This window comes from Micropterus salmoides, unplaced genomic scaffold (assembly GCF_014851395.1).
Source record: "Micropterus salmoides isolate LMB-PRFRI ecotype aquatic unplaced genomic scaffold, ASM1485139v1 Ms_hic_scaffold_9, whole genome shotgun sequence".
Taxonomy (NCBI): domain Eukaryota; kingdom Metazoa; phylum Chordata; class Actinopteri; order Centrarchiformes; family Centrarchidae; genus Micropterus; species Micropterus salmoides.
Window position 1 is genome coordinate 32,918,750 of NW_024044681.1, and position 15,418 is coordinate 32,934,167.

The following is a 15,418-nucleotide window of genomic DNA, read 5'->3' on the forward strand; positions in this document are numbered from 1 at the left end:
TCCAAATCGCACTCTTCACACAGCAGGCTGATGTTGGCTGCATAGATTTGGGATGAAAGTTCATGGAAGAGGATTGATGAGCAACATAACCCTTTCCAGCACTGCCCCCTGCAGGCGATTTGACTGAGCAACATTAATAAACTCATTGCTGAGACATTTCACTGCTGTCATGATGAACACAAGTGAGGATTCATGGTCTCCAGGTGATATTCACGCCCCAAACAGCCAGAGAGCAGAGCCTCAACCCGCTCTCCGTGCGTCTGCTTCATCTCCACAGCACCATCAGTCACTCATGTCAAACCCGTGGAGGACACTTTGGGGAACAGCCATTTTATTAATCAAATTTGAACTGTGTGTTAGTTTCTCTTTATTCCAGTGCCACCATGGTGAACACTCATGTTAAAAATAAAAAGTGACATTTTTTTTTTTGTTAAAATGTATAATCATAATGAAGACAGTTAATCATAGAAACTAATCATAGAAACTGACATAATGACCTCACAGCATTTTGGATCAAACTCTTCTCCCTTCAGGCTAACTCAAAAAAACAGAAAGAACAGAAATGGGCCAGGGTAGACAGGAACGAAAAACATCTTCTTACGTATATCCACATTTTTTTTTTTATATTTCCCATAGACATTATAGGTTTGGTTTGAAGGGGGGATTCTGCTGGATTGTCTCACGTTTTTTTTTTCCCTGTAGAGGAGCGTCACTGCAATGCAGCAACAGTAAATCTACTGAGGAGAGTGAGAGCCCTGAAGACTCTACCTAGTGCACTGAGAGTAGGGGGATCTATCTGGACACACTTGAGTCGGGGGTGTTGTGAAGTGCAAACCATTAGTTCTCTAAACCCTCTCTATTCTAGCTAACATCATTTACCACCCTGGCAAACAAGCAGTGGTAAACTACACCTGAATACATAGCTGGAGAGTGTCCGGCCCTGTAAGTATACTCACAACATAGTTATTTTTCATCATTACAGTACAGTATAGAGCAATAGTTTTCATATACTTTTCATATCTTTTTTCATATTGCACCATCAGATAATGGGACACAGAGAAAGATCAACAGAGACTCCATTTCCTAATTAAAACGAGATGTGCAAACATGACTAAGGACTTTATTAACCAAATCAATTCTTCCCTGTAATATCCACAAATAAAAGTGATTTCTCTTTTCATATATATATTTATAGTAATAAGAATAATAAATCTTCACATTGGATCATTTCATAGTGTGACAAAATGCTCGACTGGGCTGTCCAGCCACGATCGTAATCCTCATTGTCTTTTAATTGGTCAGTCCCCATGCAACCATAGGAAATAGATTTTTTTTTTCTTCAAAAAAAGTAACAATTTGAGAGCAGCTGAAAAGTTTGGACTGGTGTCAATTGCTTTCATTCCAAGATTTCTCCCAAGTTTCATTCAGTGTTTCAGAAGGATATTCCATAGGAAAAAAATGACTCCAAATTGTCATCTTCCACTCCAGAAAAAAATAAAATGTCCGGGTTCTTATTAAAACATTGTAGCAATGGTGATAATAGATCATTTGGTAACCAATAATTAATGATCATTAATAGCTGACAACTAACAATTAATAATCACTGATTAATTATAAAGAATTAACAATAATTAAGAATAAATAATGCTCCTTCGTTACTCAATTAGTTTGGCAAAGCTCCGGCTGGAGTCGTTTCCGATGAGTGAATTTTTTCTCAAGTGAAACAAACAAAACAAACCAAAAAAAATAATACAAACAAGAGATAAAAGAAAGCTCTAAAATAAATAAAAGGAGATTAGTAAAAGTGACCCCGACCTAGGAGGGGGGGACGTATATACAGAACTGCGTGGTGAAAGTCAGTTTACTGCACTTGAGTGTTAAGTCCAGTGTTAGAGTGAGTTCTAGTCCCGCCCTAGGTGCCCCTGCTGTTATACCAGCGTGTAGGACTTTGCGTAGGGGTTGCTGCTCTGTTTGAGATGTCCTCGCGAGTCCAGCAGGGACTCCTGGGAGGTGCTGAGCTTGGCGGCCTGGGCCAGCTCTGAGCCCTCTCTGTGGGGAAGTGTGGCTGCAGAGCCAGGCTGCCACTGGGCTGCTGGGTCCCTGCTGGCCTGAGGGGCCTCTGTGGGCGTTGGGGGCGCCATGCGAGAGGGCCGCTTCAGTGAGCGACTCTTCTGGGGCTCCAGACAAGCCTGACCCATGGCCGCTCTCTCCCCACTAGCTGTCCCCCTGGATGACCCCGAGCAGGACATGCCTCGGTTTAACAGGAAGTCCATGCGCAGGTACGGAGGAAGGTGAACCAACTCGCCCCCTGCAGGACAACACACACAGATCAGAGTTAGCACTAAGAGAAAACACATGCACATTCCAGCCCGACATCACCTGAACTCCAATTTATTTTAGTCATGAACTTCGATCTTAAATGTAAGAATTAAAAAAGCATCAAACAGGTGATAAAAAAATCAATAATAAAAACCTATAAGTAGCTTTTTTTTTATCAGCATGCTAACATTCCATCTGGACCGGACTACATGTATGGTTTTAGAAGACTTTGGTCTCCAAAAAATCCATCTTTTTACTCACCTTCGTAGGTGATGAAAATATAGCTTTGTCAATGTATCAAAACAATAAATCAAAAGAGTTTATTCAGTATGATTACATAGACATGCAGGCTGTCCATCTGTGTCCTTGCTCTGACACTGACCACATCTAATTTAAAGGCAAGACCTCAACCGTGATCCCAACACTGTTGACTCCATTAACTTACAATTTATAATATGACTATTAGACTAGACTGTTTTGCTAAAATGAATATCAATGTTATATCACTGCACTGCAGGGATGTTATGTACAGTATGTTGACCCTATCAAGCCTGATTTTCAATATATTTTAGAATGCACACTTGAGCATCTTATATTTACACATATCAAGACTTTGCTTATTTGTCACTTTTGTCATTTTTCTAACTGAGTTACCATGAATCCCTTCTGCAATCATTAGTGTTTCTGAATGAATAATATCTGGATAAGCTTCACAGCTTTTCTACATGGTGTCTGTGAAGGGTCTCAGTCATCCAGGTCATAGTTATCCAAGTGAAGGTAAAAATCAAGAGCAGCTGGATCAGATTGATGATACCTCTTCACTGACATTGCATACTGCTAGATGCGGTTTCTACGGAGACTGAATGCAGTGTCTAATTTAAAGCTGGTAACATCTACATGAAGCGAGGCGGATTTAGATGTAAAAACTCAATCGTGCACATTGGTAAAAGAAATAAAATGTACTTTCTGTTTCAACACAGCAGCCAGTTTCCCACCTTAGATTAGTCCCCGTGAATTTGAAGCGGTATAAATTATTAATTCTCTAATATCTTGCATGTCCTATTGTATTTAACTCAGATAGAATTTTTGATTTAATGGTTCCCCAATTTCTCTCTTAGCAAATTTAAGTCTAACTCAACTGAGACAATCATCAACTTCAATAAATTTTGCATTAGAGTCACAGTTAATGGTTGGCTATTGATATTAGAAAGGAAGCTGGAGTTTAGGGATTAGAGTTATCAGTGTCATAATGAGGCTAGTTGTTATAAAAGGTTAGCATGCCGTTGAGACAGATCTGTGGCCTTTGACAGCACGGCCTCACCCGGTCTGTGGGCCTTGGGCACGGCCATGTTCATGACCCGGCTGACGTCCTGAGGCTTGGGCGGGGAAGCAGTGAAGCGGCAGATGCCTGATTCGGATGGTGTGCTGGAGGTCAGGCTGTCGGTGTAGTCGTTGGTGCCTGCCGTCATCTGCTCCGAGGAAGTGTCAGAGATGAAGCATTCGGTGATGGTGAATTTGGCGTGGCGCAGCTGTTCCTCCATCTTGGCGTGCTCGTAGGCTCTGGCGAGCTCCTCGTAAGTGGAGGACGCGCTCTCTGTTGACACCATGCTGCTCCGCGCTCGGTCTGGACATGGGCCGGGGTTAGCGGAGGGATTAGTGTCAAGAGTTAGTGGCAGAATTGTTGGGATGCAACTTTGTTTGAGTTGTCAGACAACTGATACTGATTTGTTGTTAGAGATGATGATTAGTGTTACAAAGCAACATTCTCCAGATATTTTGCTTACCTGTGTCCTGAGATGGGCTGACGCTGTAGCTGTCACTTTCCTTGTCAACAGAGCCTGCAACTCTGGGTGTGGGCAGCCTCCAGTCAGTGCTGAGAGTGTGGGAGGAGACAGGGGGGTGTGGGCGGTTCAGCGTCCACTGGCTGGCGTAGCGGTTGCGAGCAGCTGGGCCGGCTTTGGCTGTGCGACGGGCTGTAGGGTCTAAGAATGAGTAGGAGAATAAGTGTTTTTGCAGGTCTTAGGAAGACATGAGTTAACTTAATGAAATGGACATGATAGTAGAATAGAAGTATGGAACAAATTATCTGCATCCAATATCAGTTGCACCAAAATTTCCAAAACCTGAAACTTCCTTTTCTGGACACACAAGGAGTTTTTGACAGACATTACCAACTAAAACCCATTTTGCAGACATATTGTCACGTGAGAAATACAGGGATAGTAACTCCGACGTCCTATATGTCATACCTGCCAGAATACTGACCATCATCACCATGACTTCTATTTTTCTATTAGACATTATACATCTACAGTAAAAAGAAAGTTTAGTTGAAGAAAGAAAGAACACTGAAGGCTAATGTGCAACAATTCAGTCATTTTTATGTGAATGTAGATTTTTGCCATCTCTGCTTTAACCTCATCACCCCCCACCTCGGCCCAGCAGGTACTGGAAAGTGAAGATAATATCTTCACTCGTAGGAGAATGTAGAAATATACAAAACAATACCAAAAGGAAAAAAAAATGCTTGGAAAAGGAACATAAAAGTTATGTTAAAAAAAAAAAGGTGAAAAAAGCTTCCGTACTGGACTTACTGGTTCCTGGTCTGGCATCAGATACATCTACCAGTGGACCGGTGGCTTGGGACAGGGACTGGTAGTGGACCGTGTGGGTGACAGTGGATGACTTCTGTTTCTGGGTCTCCCCAAAGTCGTTATCAGTCAGTAACACGGTGGACCTGTCATCTGTGGGACGGCAAGAAAAACAAGCTTAGCACTACAATAAGCAGGTTCATTAGCTGCATGCATTACTTAAAGAAACAAAACACGTGCAGCTTCCTATATGGCAGCTGCTGAGCTTACCAACAGTCTCCATGGTGTCTCTCTCTTCGATCAGGAGCTGGGCTCTGGGAATGTCAATGTGCATGCGGAGTGTCTGTTGCTGTTTGTTAATTGGCTCTGCTGGACGTGTGTTTTTACTGAAGAGCACAAAACAAAAAGAGCACTTAACTTTCAGAAACTCGTGCTGACTTCTCCTCAGATGACAGTACAGTACTGAGATACTTGTCTTACCTCATGAGCATCTCGGCCAAACTTTTTGCATCTGGGAAAACACACAGAGGAGAGGAATTTACTTGGTGTTCATTAGAGAACAGAGGCTAAGACTTGTCACCTTAAATGACCTCTCTCATCTCACCTCGGAGCCTCTTGAGCCTCTGCTCCCTCCTCCTCCTCCTCAGCACCAGCAGCCCGATGAAGATTACAACAATGCCCACCAGCACACAGGAAATGGTCACCATCATCTTCAAACCTTCGCCGCCCCCAGAGGTGTCCTCACTCACATTGGGTGCCTTCACCAAAGGTGCGATGGTACCTGTGCACAAGTCATGCGACAGGTGTTATGACAGATACTAGTGCTCAACCCACGTGGGCTGGAAGACGTAGTTTACATGAAAGAGAACAATTGTCTGTGTTGTTGTAGGAATCGCAAAAATAAAAACCATTGGATGCGTGTCGTTGAGTGAGAGCTGCTGAGTGAGAGTTAACCAGATTTTGGAAAGGCTGACCAAGCCTATCCTCCTCATCCCTCAGTACTAAATGCTCAGCCTGATTTTTGTCTTCAGCAGCTCCAGGATGTGAGTGGTTGGTCTTTAAAACTGGTTGTGAAAGAAAACAAGTGAGCTCCCATATAAGCTGGCAGCATCCTTTATATCAAAGGAGATCATGAAATTATTTAACCCGTGTGGTGGCATTCAGTAGGCGTGTGATGGAGGTGTCATAAGCAGCAAACAGGTACAGCCACTGATGTGGGTTTTATTGCCCAATTCATCAAGGGTGCCTCAATCACCTCCAGCACTGAAAAAGTGATTTAGTCTCAAACTACTACTGTTAGAAAGACTCAGTATGGTACAGTTACTGGAAATGTAGGTCTTTTATCACAGACTCTCTACGTATTCAACAGTTAGAGTGTCAGTGTTCCCATTATACCACCTCTGGTGCAGCCGGTGAATCATACAGTTTCAGCAAACCGTGACAGATACTTCAGTGACTGCTCCCTGTAAAGAAATGTGTTAAAATGTGTATTGTGTTAACTCACTGCCATCATAGCTGAGTGTAGCAAACTTGACTCTCTTCTCAGCGTAGCCGGCGCTGTTGTAGACTTTCATCTGCAGCTCGTACCAGGTGGCCTCCTGCAGGTCGTACAGGATGTAGCTCTTGGTGAGGGAGGTGCGCTGTGCTGTGGTCCACGTGGGCACGTCTACAGGCCGATACTCCAAGGTGAAGGAAGTGATGGGGCATCCGCCGTTATTCCAGCCGTTCAGGTTTAGCTTGACCCGAGTGGCGTTGATGCTAGTGAAGAGCTCCTGTTCTTTAGCGTATTGAGGTTCTGCAGAGGGAGGGGAAGGAAAGCCTCAGAGCATTAACATAGTGAGAATGAACCCTGGAGAAACCTGCCAAACATGGCAGATGTACTTTGCTGAAAATTATCTAACTTTTAACAATTATAAGTAACGAGAAATAATTATTGTCTATTAATCTACCAATTATTTACTCAAAATCTGTTATCAAAAGTGTTCTGTTTTCCGTAATCCCTAATAAAGCCCTAATAAAATGTACCTCAAAGTTGGTTGAAAAGGTAATGTAACATGTCATTTAACAAGTTATGCTACATGGTTCATTTAATAATCAATAACATATTGAGAAAGAAAAAAGAAATAAATTACTGTATCATATCATAATTAATTATCACAACAGATTCTTTTTTGCCCATTTAAAAGGATGCTTTATAACATTTTAAAGAGGTCATATTATGCTCATTTTCAGGCTCAAAACCTTGTTTAGGGGTTGTACCAGAACAAGTTTACATGGTTTAATTTTCAACACCATATTTTTTTTCATCATGCACATTGCTGCAGCTCCTCTTTTCACCCTGTGTTGAAGGCTTCATTTTAGCTATGGAGTGATGCATCTTGTCTCTAAATGATCTTTGTTGGGAGCTGCACATGCGCAGTTCCTAGTTAAGGACTACTAGCCAATCACAAGCAGAGAAGGGCGGGTCAGTGAGAAGCCGGTAAACAGTTTCGGTTCAGCTGAACATGTTGCCGACCAGCTTAGCAACATGGACTGGAGCAAGAGTTTCAGAGTGGTGAGTTATTAATCTGTAACAAAAGTATCTTTCATCCATAAAGTTTTAACTGAGCTCTGTCTCTACATCACAGTAACAACTTTATGTCCACTGACTGCCTGGAGGGTAGCTAGTGTTTGGAAGGGAGAGGAGAGGTCTGCTGTAGCTCACTGTTTTTGAGGGCGTGTCGGAGTAGCCGCTTGGCGAGCGTTATATGAGGCGTCTTTAGCTTTAATCCCTGTGATGTCACAAGGATGAAAGGGAAACGGCTGGACTACAAACGAGCTGTTTTCAGGCAGTGTTTTCTGTGGGAGATGGAAACTCCCTTTGGGCATATACACTTTGCAAACCTATTGCACAAAAAAGGTATATAACTCAATAAAGGAGAGGGAAAAAGCCAAAAGGCATAATACCACCTCTCAAACAATTAGAAAACTAGTGATGATGACTGACTACATTCTTACTGAAAAAAAAAAAATTATTGAAGAAATTAAACCTCTGGAAAGTGTTATAAAAACATAAATACTGCATTCTCAAATGTTAAAGTTTTCTCCCATTAGACCTATGAATCTTCCACTTATTAAAATACTAATGGTGCAATGACTTAATTAAAAAAATCTATCAAAATCTAAATGGTCAACTACAGTATTTTGTGGCAGTCAAAAGACAACTTATTTGTTGATACCTTTCCCATGGGTCTTTGCTTCAATTATCTCACTGATGCGTCCTGGCCCCACTGCATTCTGGGCTGTGAGAGTAAACTTGTACCAGGTGCCACACTTGAGGTTCTCCAGCCGATATGAGCGCTCACTGGGACTGATGGCAAAGTTCCCCCACTGCTCGCTGTTATCCTCAGAGTACTGCAGAATGTAGCCTGGAAAAGAACATGTGGGCAAACGAATGTGAATGAACAGCCTGCTGAAAAAGAAAAAGAAATTAAATCACTGACAAAACAGAAAAAGAAAAACAGGGCTGTGTCTGCCTGACCTCTTATGGAGCTGCCGCCGTTGTCGCCAGGGATCCAGGACAGGGTTATTGAGGTGGTGGTTGTCTTGGTCACTGTGAGGCGAGGCTGGTCAGGTGGAACTGAAGAAAAGAAAACAGAAAGAGCCCGCAAATGACTGATTATAAAGACTAGTCTTAGCAGAAAAAATGTAATGGAAAAATTAATTTCTGCTAACAAGGTGTGTGAATGCCTTAACACCGATCCACAGGTGCAGCATATCCAAAACACCACGTGTGTGTAGCTGTTATTAATTCTGATGGGCACTAGTTGTTCAGGGTTTCCACGTGTTGTATTTCTTACCTTGAACCTGCAGGTTGAGGACAATCTTGTCCGACCCAAAGCTGTTACTGGCCACACAAGTGTAGTTCCCAGAATCCTCTGCTTTCACTGTGCGAATAACAAGGCTGCCGTTACCGTGGACGCTGCGCCGACTGTCAATCACAACAGGTGCTGGGGTTCCATTGCTGAAACACAGAGGTGTTTAGAATTAGCATTATGTGCCAGTGTCACACGGTAACTTTGAAAAGACAAATTCAACTGCTCATGGAGACTGTATGCACGTCTTTATCTTTTACAACCCGAATGTATTTTTTTATTCATATTGTACTCACATCTCCTTCAGCCACTTGATGGTTGGGGATGGATCACCCACTGCTTTACAGGGCAGCACAATATCCCTCATCCAGGGGGTGGTTACTGTCCTGTTAAAGGTCAGGATCCGAGCCGGAGCTGCAAAAATTCCCACATGCTTCATCAGCCCAGAGAGGAGATGCAGTGACACAATACATGTGTTTTCTAAATGATTCCAGAACGAGCTTTCTTTTCACATTTGTTCTTCTTTCATTTATTCTCTAACCCTTTAGCTCAGGGCTACAGGCTCAGGGGCCAGTCAGATGGTGTGTCTCTCTATCTGAGCAGTGAAGCAGGGAAGGGGGGACATCCATCACCTAGATCTCAGACAGGATGTGAACATCCTCAAAGGAGCTGTATCAGTTTATGCAATCAGCTTATCAGCTCTTAGCAGGCATGTAAAGTGTTGACAGGGTCAAACACCGGGTTATTTACATTCAACTGATGCTCCCCTACCAGTCTTCTCATGAGGAGATACTAGGAATGAGGTACTTTTTCAAGCATCCACATGGGTGAAGTGAGTTGGAGTAAGAGGGTGATCCCTGCCAAGTGATTGTGTTACATCCTGTGTGCATTTTAACTTAACACTACACTGTGCAAGTTTGAAAAGCTCCACCTACCTTCAGCCATGGGTTTGACAGTGATGATTTCACTGGCGTTTCCACGGCCTGCAGCGGTGACGGCCACCACCCAGATGCTATACTGACGGTTCCTGCTCAGGTTGGGAATGCGATAGAAGAACACATCTGGGGCCGCCTCAAACTCGCTGCTCACCTTAGTGATGGAAGACATTCACGACTGTCACAACTTGTTGCTGCAGATCAAACTATCATCTTTTCCATCCACATTAAAAACGGACTTAACTTTAAAGAACAAGTCTGGTGTGCTGAAAGATTGTAGAACATACTTTTTTTGTTTCAAACTGAACGCATTCGTTTACAACCTAATGAACGGGAACATGAGCAGCGGTCACATAATGTGTTTTTTGGCACCTGGGATGCTGGACAGGTGATGCACCATGACCCATCATATTCTGTGTCTGAACCCAATCCATAATCTTTTTTTCTAACTAAGTAGTTTTGTTGCCCAAACCTAACAAAGCTGGAACCATTTCCCTACGTTAACCACATGTTAGATAGGCTTTCTGGCAGAGAGAGAAGTTAAACTGCTGCAGGTCACCAGACACAAAATCTTGTTTAACCTGCAATCATTATTTTTTGGTAGTTTTGGGCATAAAAAGCAAGCTATGAACACATATTATCCCCTTCCAAGTATATATGGAAAACTTCTTATAGTGGCCTATTTATATTTCCACCAGTTATATTTCAACATTAGCTTTCATTTGTCATGTTCCTGGGCACTTTGTTTTCACTAACTGCTGGGGGAAATATCTGCAGCTTTAGCTGCTAGAGGCTTCACTATGGTCACTAACTTTGTCTGTCTTAGGGCTGTCCCCAACTAAGAATTTACATAGTTGAATCAGAATCCTGCCTATAGTCGACTGATAGTCGAATCATGTGTGTTTTTGTGCACGGCGATTGTGACCGGGGGGCGGGGTGTAACACATGGTGGCTCCTCTTTAATCATGAGAAGCTGCAGAGCTGCAGTCTCTGTTCCTTCAACTTACACAGGAAATTTCCAGAAACTGACACTTATTGTTGACCCTTTTCTCTCTCTCTCGCTCGCTCGCCTGCCTTTCACTGGTCTTGTGCAGAGTTTAGCATGCATGCCAACAACTGCACGCACGTCGCGGTTCCTCGCGGGTCTATTTCAAGTAGCTGGCTGTTCAAAAACGATAAAATATTCTGTGTCTGGTTCATCAACGGTGATAAATTATCCGAAAGCCCCGCGAAGTGCGGACAACTCGGCACAACACTGGTGATGCTGGGGCTCCATCTCTTCTACCACTACACACACACACACACACGCTACGCCTACACATGTGCACTGACGACCCAGGGTAAAGGGTTACAATTTTGGATTTATTCATGCACTTATGATTCATGCAAGTTTATTTTCTTTTTACATATTTATTTACAGCATTAAACATTGAAATGTATATTGTAATAGGCTGTATATTAACTTATTGGGAGAAAACTGGTAGTTCTATGTAAAATCAGACGTTGAGCACCCCCATATTGCCAAAATGATCCTTGTTTCGCTGCGAAGCTTTGACTGTGAGATTGACATTCGAATCAGGCTCCGCCCATCGAAGCATCGAATCTTCCACTATTGGGGTCAGCCCTAGTCTGTCTGCTGTTTGATGCTGGGCAGGTAGTGTTCAGTGGGCTAGAAAACAAAAACAACAAGCTGACAGGCGCTAGAAAACTCAGCAAAGCTGAGGGGAACTGCAGCGTTGATTCTGTGTAGTTTCTTCACTAGGAGTGACCCCCTTTTACATTACACATACGCTTTCCATTCGTTACTTTTTTACCAATATTTACTTAAAACTACCATCCCCATCTGTTTTAGGAAAATACTTAACTTTAGGAAGGACTAACCTTAGAGTGGATTTCCCCAAACAGGGTATTGAAGTCAGAAAGTACTGAGAGACAGACTAACACATTGTTTTATTCATGGTTTTGGTTTTTTCATGGGATTTGTAGAAAATCTTAAATAATGGCAGCATTATCCTTTAAGTTAAGTGGCCCAATGGCCTGAACGATCAGTTCATTTTAAATGAACCCAGTCTGGAATGCTAAATTGTTAATTATGTCAAAATCGTGAATGTCTAATTTCATATTTCATATTTTTAAAAAGGTTTTACCGTGGGGTGTGGGTTGGAGCAGAAAACGGTGTATTTCCTGATGATGCCATTCACTTTGAGAGGAGGAAGCCACGACACAAACACCACAGAGTTTGACGCAGCTGCTGCCTTCACACCTGCCGGAGGACCAGGAACTAAAAGGAAAAGATGATCTAGTTGAAACATTTCCCACATTAAGCTAACATTATTACTCACAAGACTTTCACAGTGCTTTTTACACTGATTATAAAGCAAGATTACAGATGGCCAAATGTCATATTCTACAGGACTTCCTGCTGCATGCAGGAGCTTACAGCTTTAATTAATTTAATATTTAATGACCCTGCTGCCTCATTTTCACCACAGGGGTTCATTCACTGCTGCAAAACATTCTCATTCTATTCATTCATTCTATTCTCATATATCCGTTTAATGTAAAGATCAGACATACTGTAATTCCTTGATGGCCTACAGCAGCGAGTCAAACCTACGCTGTATAAGTATCGGCTAAACAGCTCCAGTGAGACACAAGCTCGCCTTGACATGTGCAATCTCACAGCTGCCCTTGTGCCTTTTATTAGGGAGGGGACTTAATCTTCCTACCGTCCTCCTTGGTGCGGGTGTAAATCTGTTCACTGCGAACACCGTCTCCAGCTCTGGTGAAGGCCAACACCTGGATGCTGTAGTTGGTGTACTTCTCCAGTCCATCCAGCTCCAGAGAGGGCTTAGAGGTAGTCACATTCCTGATCTCTCCGAGCTCTAAAGTACAGAAAACAGGACAGGAGAGAAGGAAGAATGTCAAATGTAGTGAGGAAACCTCAGGTCAAAGGCCTTATCCAATGCAAGTCTCTTATTGTAAATAATCCAGTGCTGTGACAAGCTGCCAATGGTCCAAACATATGACTAATACATTATACAGCAGATCACATACATAAAAGTAAATGTCAGGCCCAAGGGTGTCATAGCGCAGCCTTGGATGTAATGTCATATTCAATCACGAAGTTTAAACAACCTGCGTCCAAGGACTGCTGCGGTGGCAGGTCTTGACTGGCAACCTGCTACCCTCAGCTGTTAGGGTGTGAATTATTGATGTTTCTCTGTGTTACTGCTCTCTGTCCATATCCCTTCTTAACAATGTTTTCTTCTCCCTCCTTTCTCTCCTTTCACTTCTCTCCAGAGATCCAGGAGACCAGCTGCGTCGCTTCTTCTCCGGCTTTTAATGAGCAATTAAAATGCCTGGAATACCCATTGCACTTGCAGGACTGCACACGTTTTACTGTACAGTAAATGCATTTTATGCATGATTGTGTCTGTGTGTGTTTGTTTTGATATCCAAACAAAAAGGAAAGCATTTCTAAACCTGAAACCATTAGTGGATTCCATAAAACTCAAAATTGTGAATTTGTAGCAGACAACAGAAGTAATTATGTATCTTGTCTTGCCATCAACTCTTACAAATGTTATTATCTTTATTTCTGGGTACAGACACTGTTTGGTTCTGTTTGGTTACAGAAAAAAACAGGTCCAAAAAAGCAACACTGTTGCACTGATGTGTGATTTACAGTCTTTAGTCTAATTAGTGTTGACAGGAGGTGACTTCTCCACATCTGTGAAATATTGGACAGCATACAGTACTGAACTGAATTTATTCCAATATAATAATAATAATAATTTGTAACTGTAAACGTTTTAGTTGAGGTACAACAGCTCTTGTTGTAGTTTTGTGGCGCTCAGTAATGGGTACGTTTTTAATGCAATGATACATATACTGTATCTGTTGCATACACGTTACAGCTGTTGGAGAGCATATGTGATGTTTTAAGTCTTTTGGACTCTTGCTCAGACAGAACAAGCAATTTGAATTTGCCACTATTGACTTTGGGAAATGTGATCCAACAATTTATACATGGCAATTCATTTGATAATGAAAATGATTAGCTGTAGCTCCAAACATTTCACATGTGTATCTTACGGTCCTCCTTTTCTGACATTTTTATAACTTAGATGAATGCAAGCAGCATGCCTGTATGTGTAGCAAACAATAATGTAATAATGTGCAGCTTCATGCAATCGTCTGAAGTTAATATAACCCTAAACTGTTACTGTCTAAAAAAAGACAAATCAATCAAGCTGGTTCCAATAACACTGGTACACTGATACAAGCTGTACTACTGTTTGTTAGAGAGGGCTTCTGTCTCCCTCTGCTGGTCAATGACACTTCATTTTCTCACACCAATGAACTGCTCGTCCTGAAAGGAATAGAATAGCGTAGAACAGTTTAACTGCAAGTTTAATAGCAAATAATACATATTAAATGTGGAGTGCTGACCATTATATATGTTATGTTTACATACAATATAAGCCAAACCATTTAATATAATAACATTTTCATTTTACTTTGAGCATTCCCCCATGGAGCTACAGACTGTTACCATGCAAGCTACTCCTGGCTGTCAAGTTGTGAGCATTCGTGTTGTATAGGCAGGCCAACATGATGTGACAGTGTAGGGGTCAAAGGTAATCGTGCTGTCACAACCAATCCCACTGACACAAACCAGGCACGTGACAATGTTATGCTATGCTGTCTGACTTCCACAGGACCATGCAGACTTTTGGCCAGTAGTGGAGGTTACTCAGATACCCAGAATACACCTGGGTAACTACAAGCTATAGCTTACTCTTTGGCATTAATAGCAATCCTTCTTTCTTGGTTCATCATCTAAACATAGCATTACGCAGGTTTTAGGTCATATCCTTTTGCCTTCTGCAGAGATTTCTGGAAAAATAAATGCTGGCTCACATCAAGACGTGACCTCAGTAAGCAAGCAGAAACAAATTTGAAGAAAGGTAATCAAAGTATTTATGTTTCACTTTGACCCAACTGATACACCAAGATGAACCGGTTTCTTTAGTCTACTCTGTGGGATCTGACATTGGTTTTCTATTTGGGGAAAGTATGTGAGTAATACATTATTATTCCATTTTGTACGAAAAATTATTTGTTTAGACAGAACTTCTTTGTTGATTGTAAATATAAAAGTGGCACCTCCAGCAAGATTACCTAGCACAATTACCATCAAAAGGATAAAAACACAATAAAGCCCGATAGCTTATTTCCATTGTGGTTCTTTTCAGGAAGGCAACTGGGTAAGTAAATCGTTTCTTTAAAAAAAAAAAAAAAAAATCAGTAATGTTTCTCTTTAAAATTAAAATTCAGTAATTTTAATGATTGGTCAAACTGTTTCCTTTTTGGATAATTTATGTAACTCATGTATTACATAATACTATAATGGAATGCCCCCTATGTATGAGAATAATTAGTAGCTCTGCTCTGATTGGTCGAGTCTGAAATCTTAAAGATGCCCTGTGGAGGTTACATTCAGTGATACTCACCATATCACAGTGTGTGTATCTTTGAGGTCTAACAAACGTGTCGTGGTCATTTTCCCACTCATAAAACATTTGCAAAGACATTTTTTTAAAGTAGTTAAAATCTAGCATTATTTACATCCAGCCTGAAGTCTTCTTCCCTGCCTTCTCTGAGGCTATGCAGCATTTCTTGATGTGTTTCCAACATGTGTGGACCAGTGGAA

The 15,418-nt window shown here is 41.8% G+C and overlaps 1 protein-coding gene across 3 annotated transcripts in view; it reads right to left on the minus strand.

Moving 5' to 3' along the window:
- Window positions 1–321: 321 nt before the first annotated feature.
- The window catches only part of dscama (Down syndrome cell adhesion molecule a), a 95,008-nt gene continuing 79,911 nt past the window's right edge, over window positions 322–15,418 (minus strand). For 2 of the 3 annotated variants that reach the window (XM_038709394.1, XM_038709397.1), the window contains 15 exons: window positions 12,429–12,584; window positions 11,847–11,980; window positions 9,700–9,853; window positions 9,061–9,178; window positions 8,750–8,913; window positions 8,431–8,529; window positions 8,129–8,317; window positions 6,415–6,705; window positions 5,515–5,691; window positions 5,391–5,421; window positions 5,181–5,296; window positions 4,905–5,063; window positions 4,104–4,301; window positions 3,641–3,943; window positions 322–2,308 (listed from right to left, as the gene is read on the minus strand). In XM_038709394.1, coding sequence (XP_038565322.1) covers window positions 1,929–2,308; window positions 3,641–3,943; window positions 4,104–4,301; window positions 4,905–5,063; window positions 5,181–5,296; window positions 5,391–5,421; window positions 5,515–5,691; window positions 6,415–6,705; window positions 8,129–8,317; window positions 8,431–8,529; window positions 8,750–8,913; window positions 9,061–9,178; window positions 9,700–9,853; window positions 11,847–11,980; window positions 12,429–12,584 — 2,669 coding nt within the window. In that variant the 3' untranslated portion in view covers window positions 322–1,928. The remainder of the gene's footprint in view (window positions 2,309–3,640; window positions 3,944–4,103; window positions 4,302–4,904; window positions 5,064–5,180; window positions 5,297–5,390; window positions 5,422–5,514; window positions 5,692–6,414; window positions 6,706–8,128; window positions 8,318–8,430; window positions 8,530–8,749; window positions 8,914–9,060; window positions 9,179–9,699; window positions 9,854–11,846; window positions 11,981–12,428; window positions 12,585–15,418) is intronic. The other variant, XM_038709396.1, reaches the window with a different exon arrangement.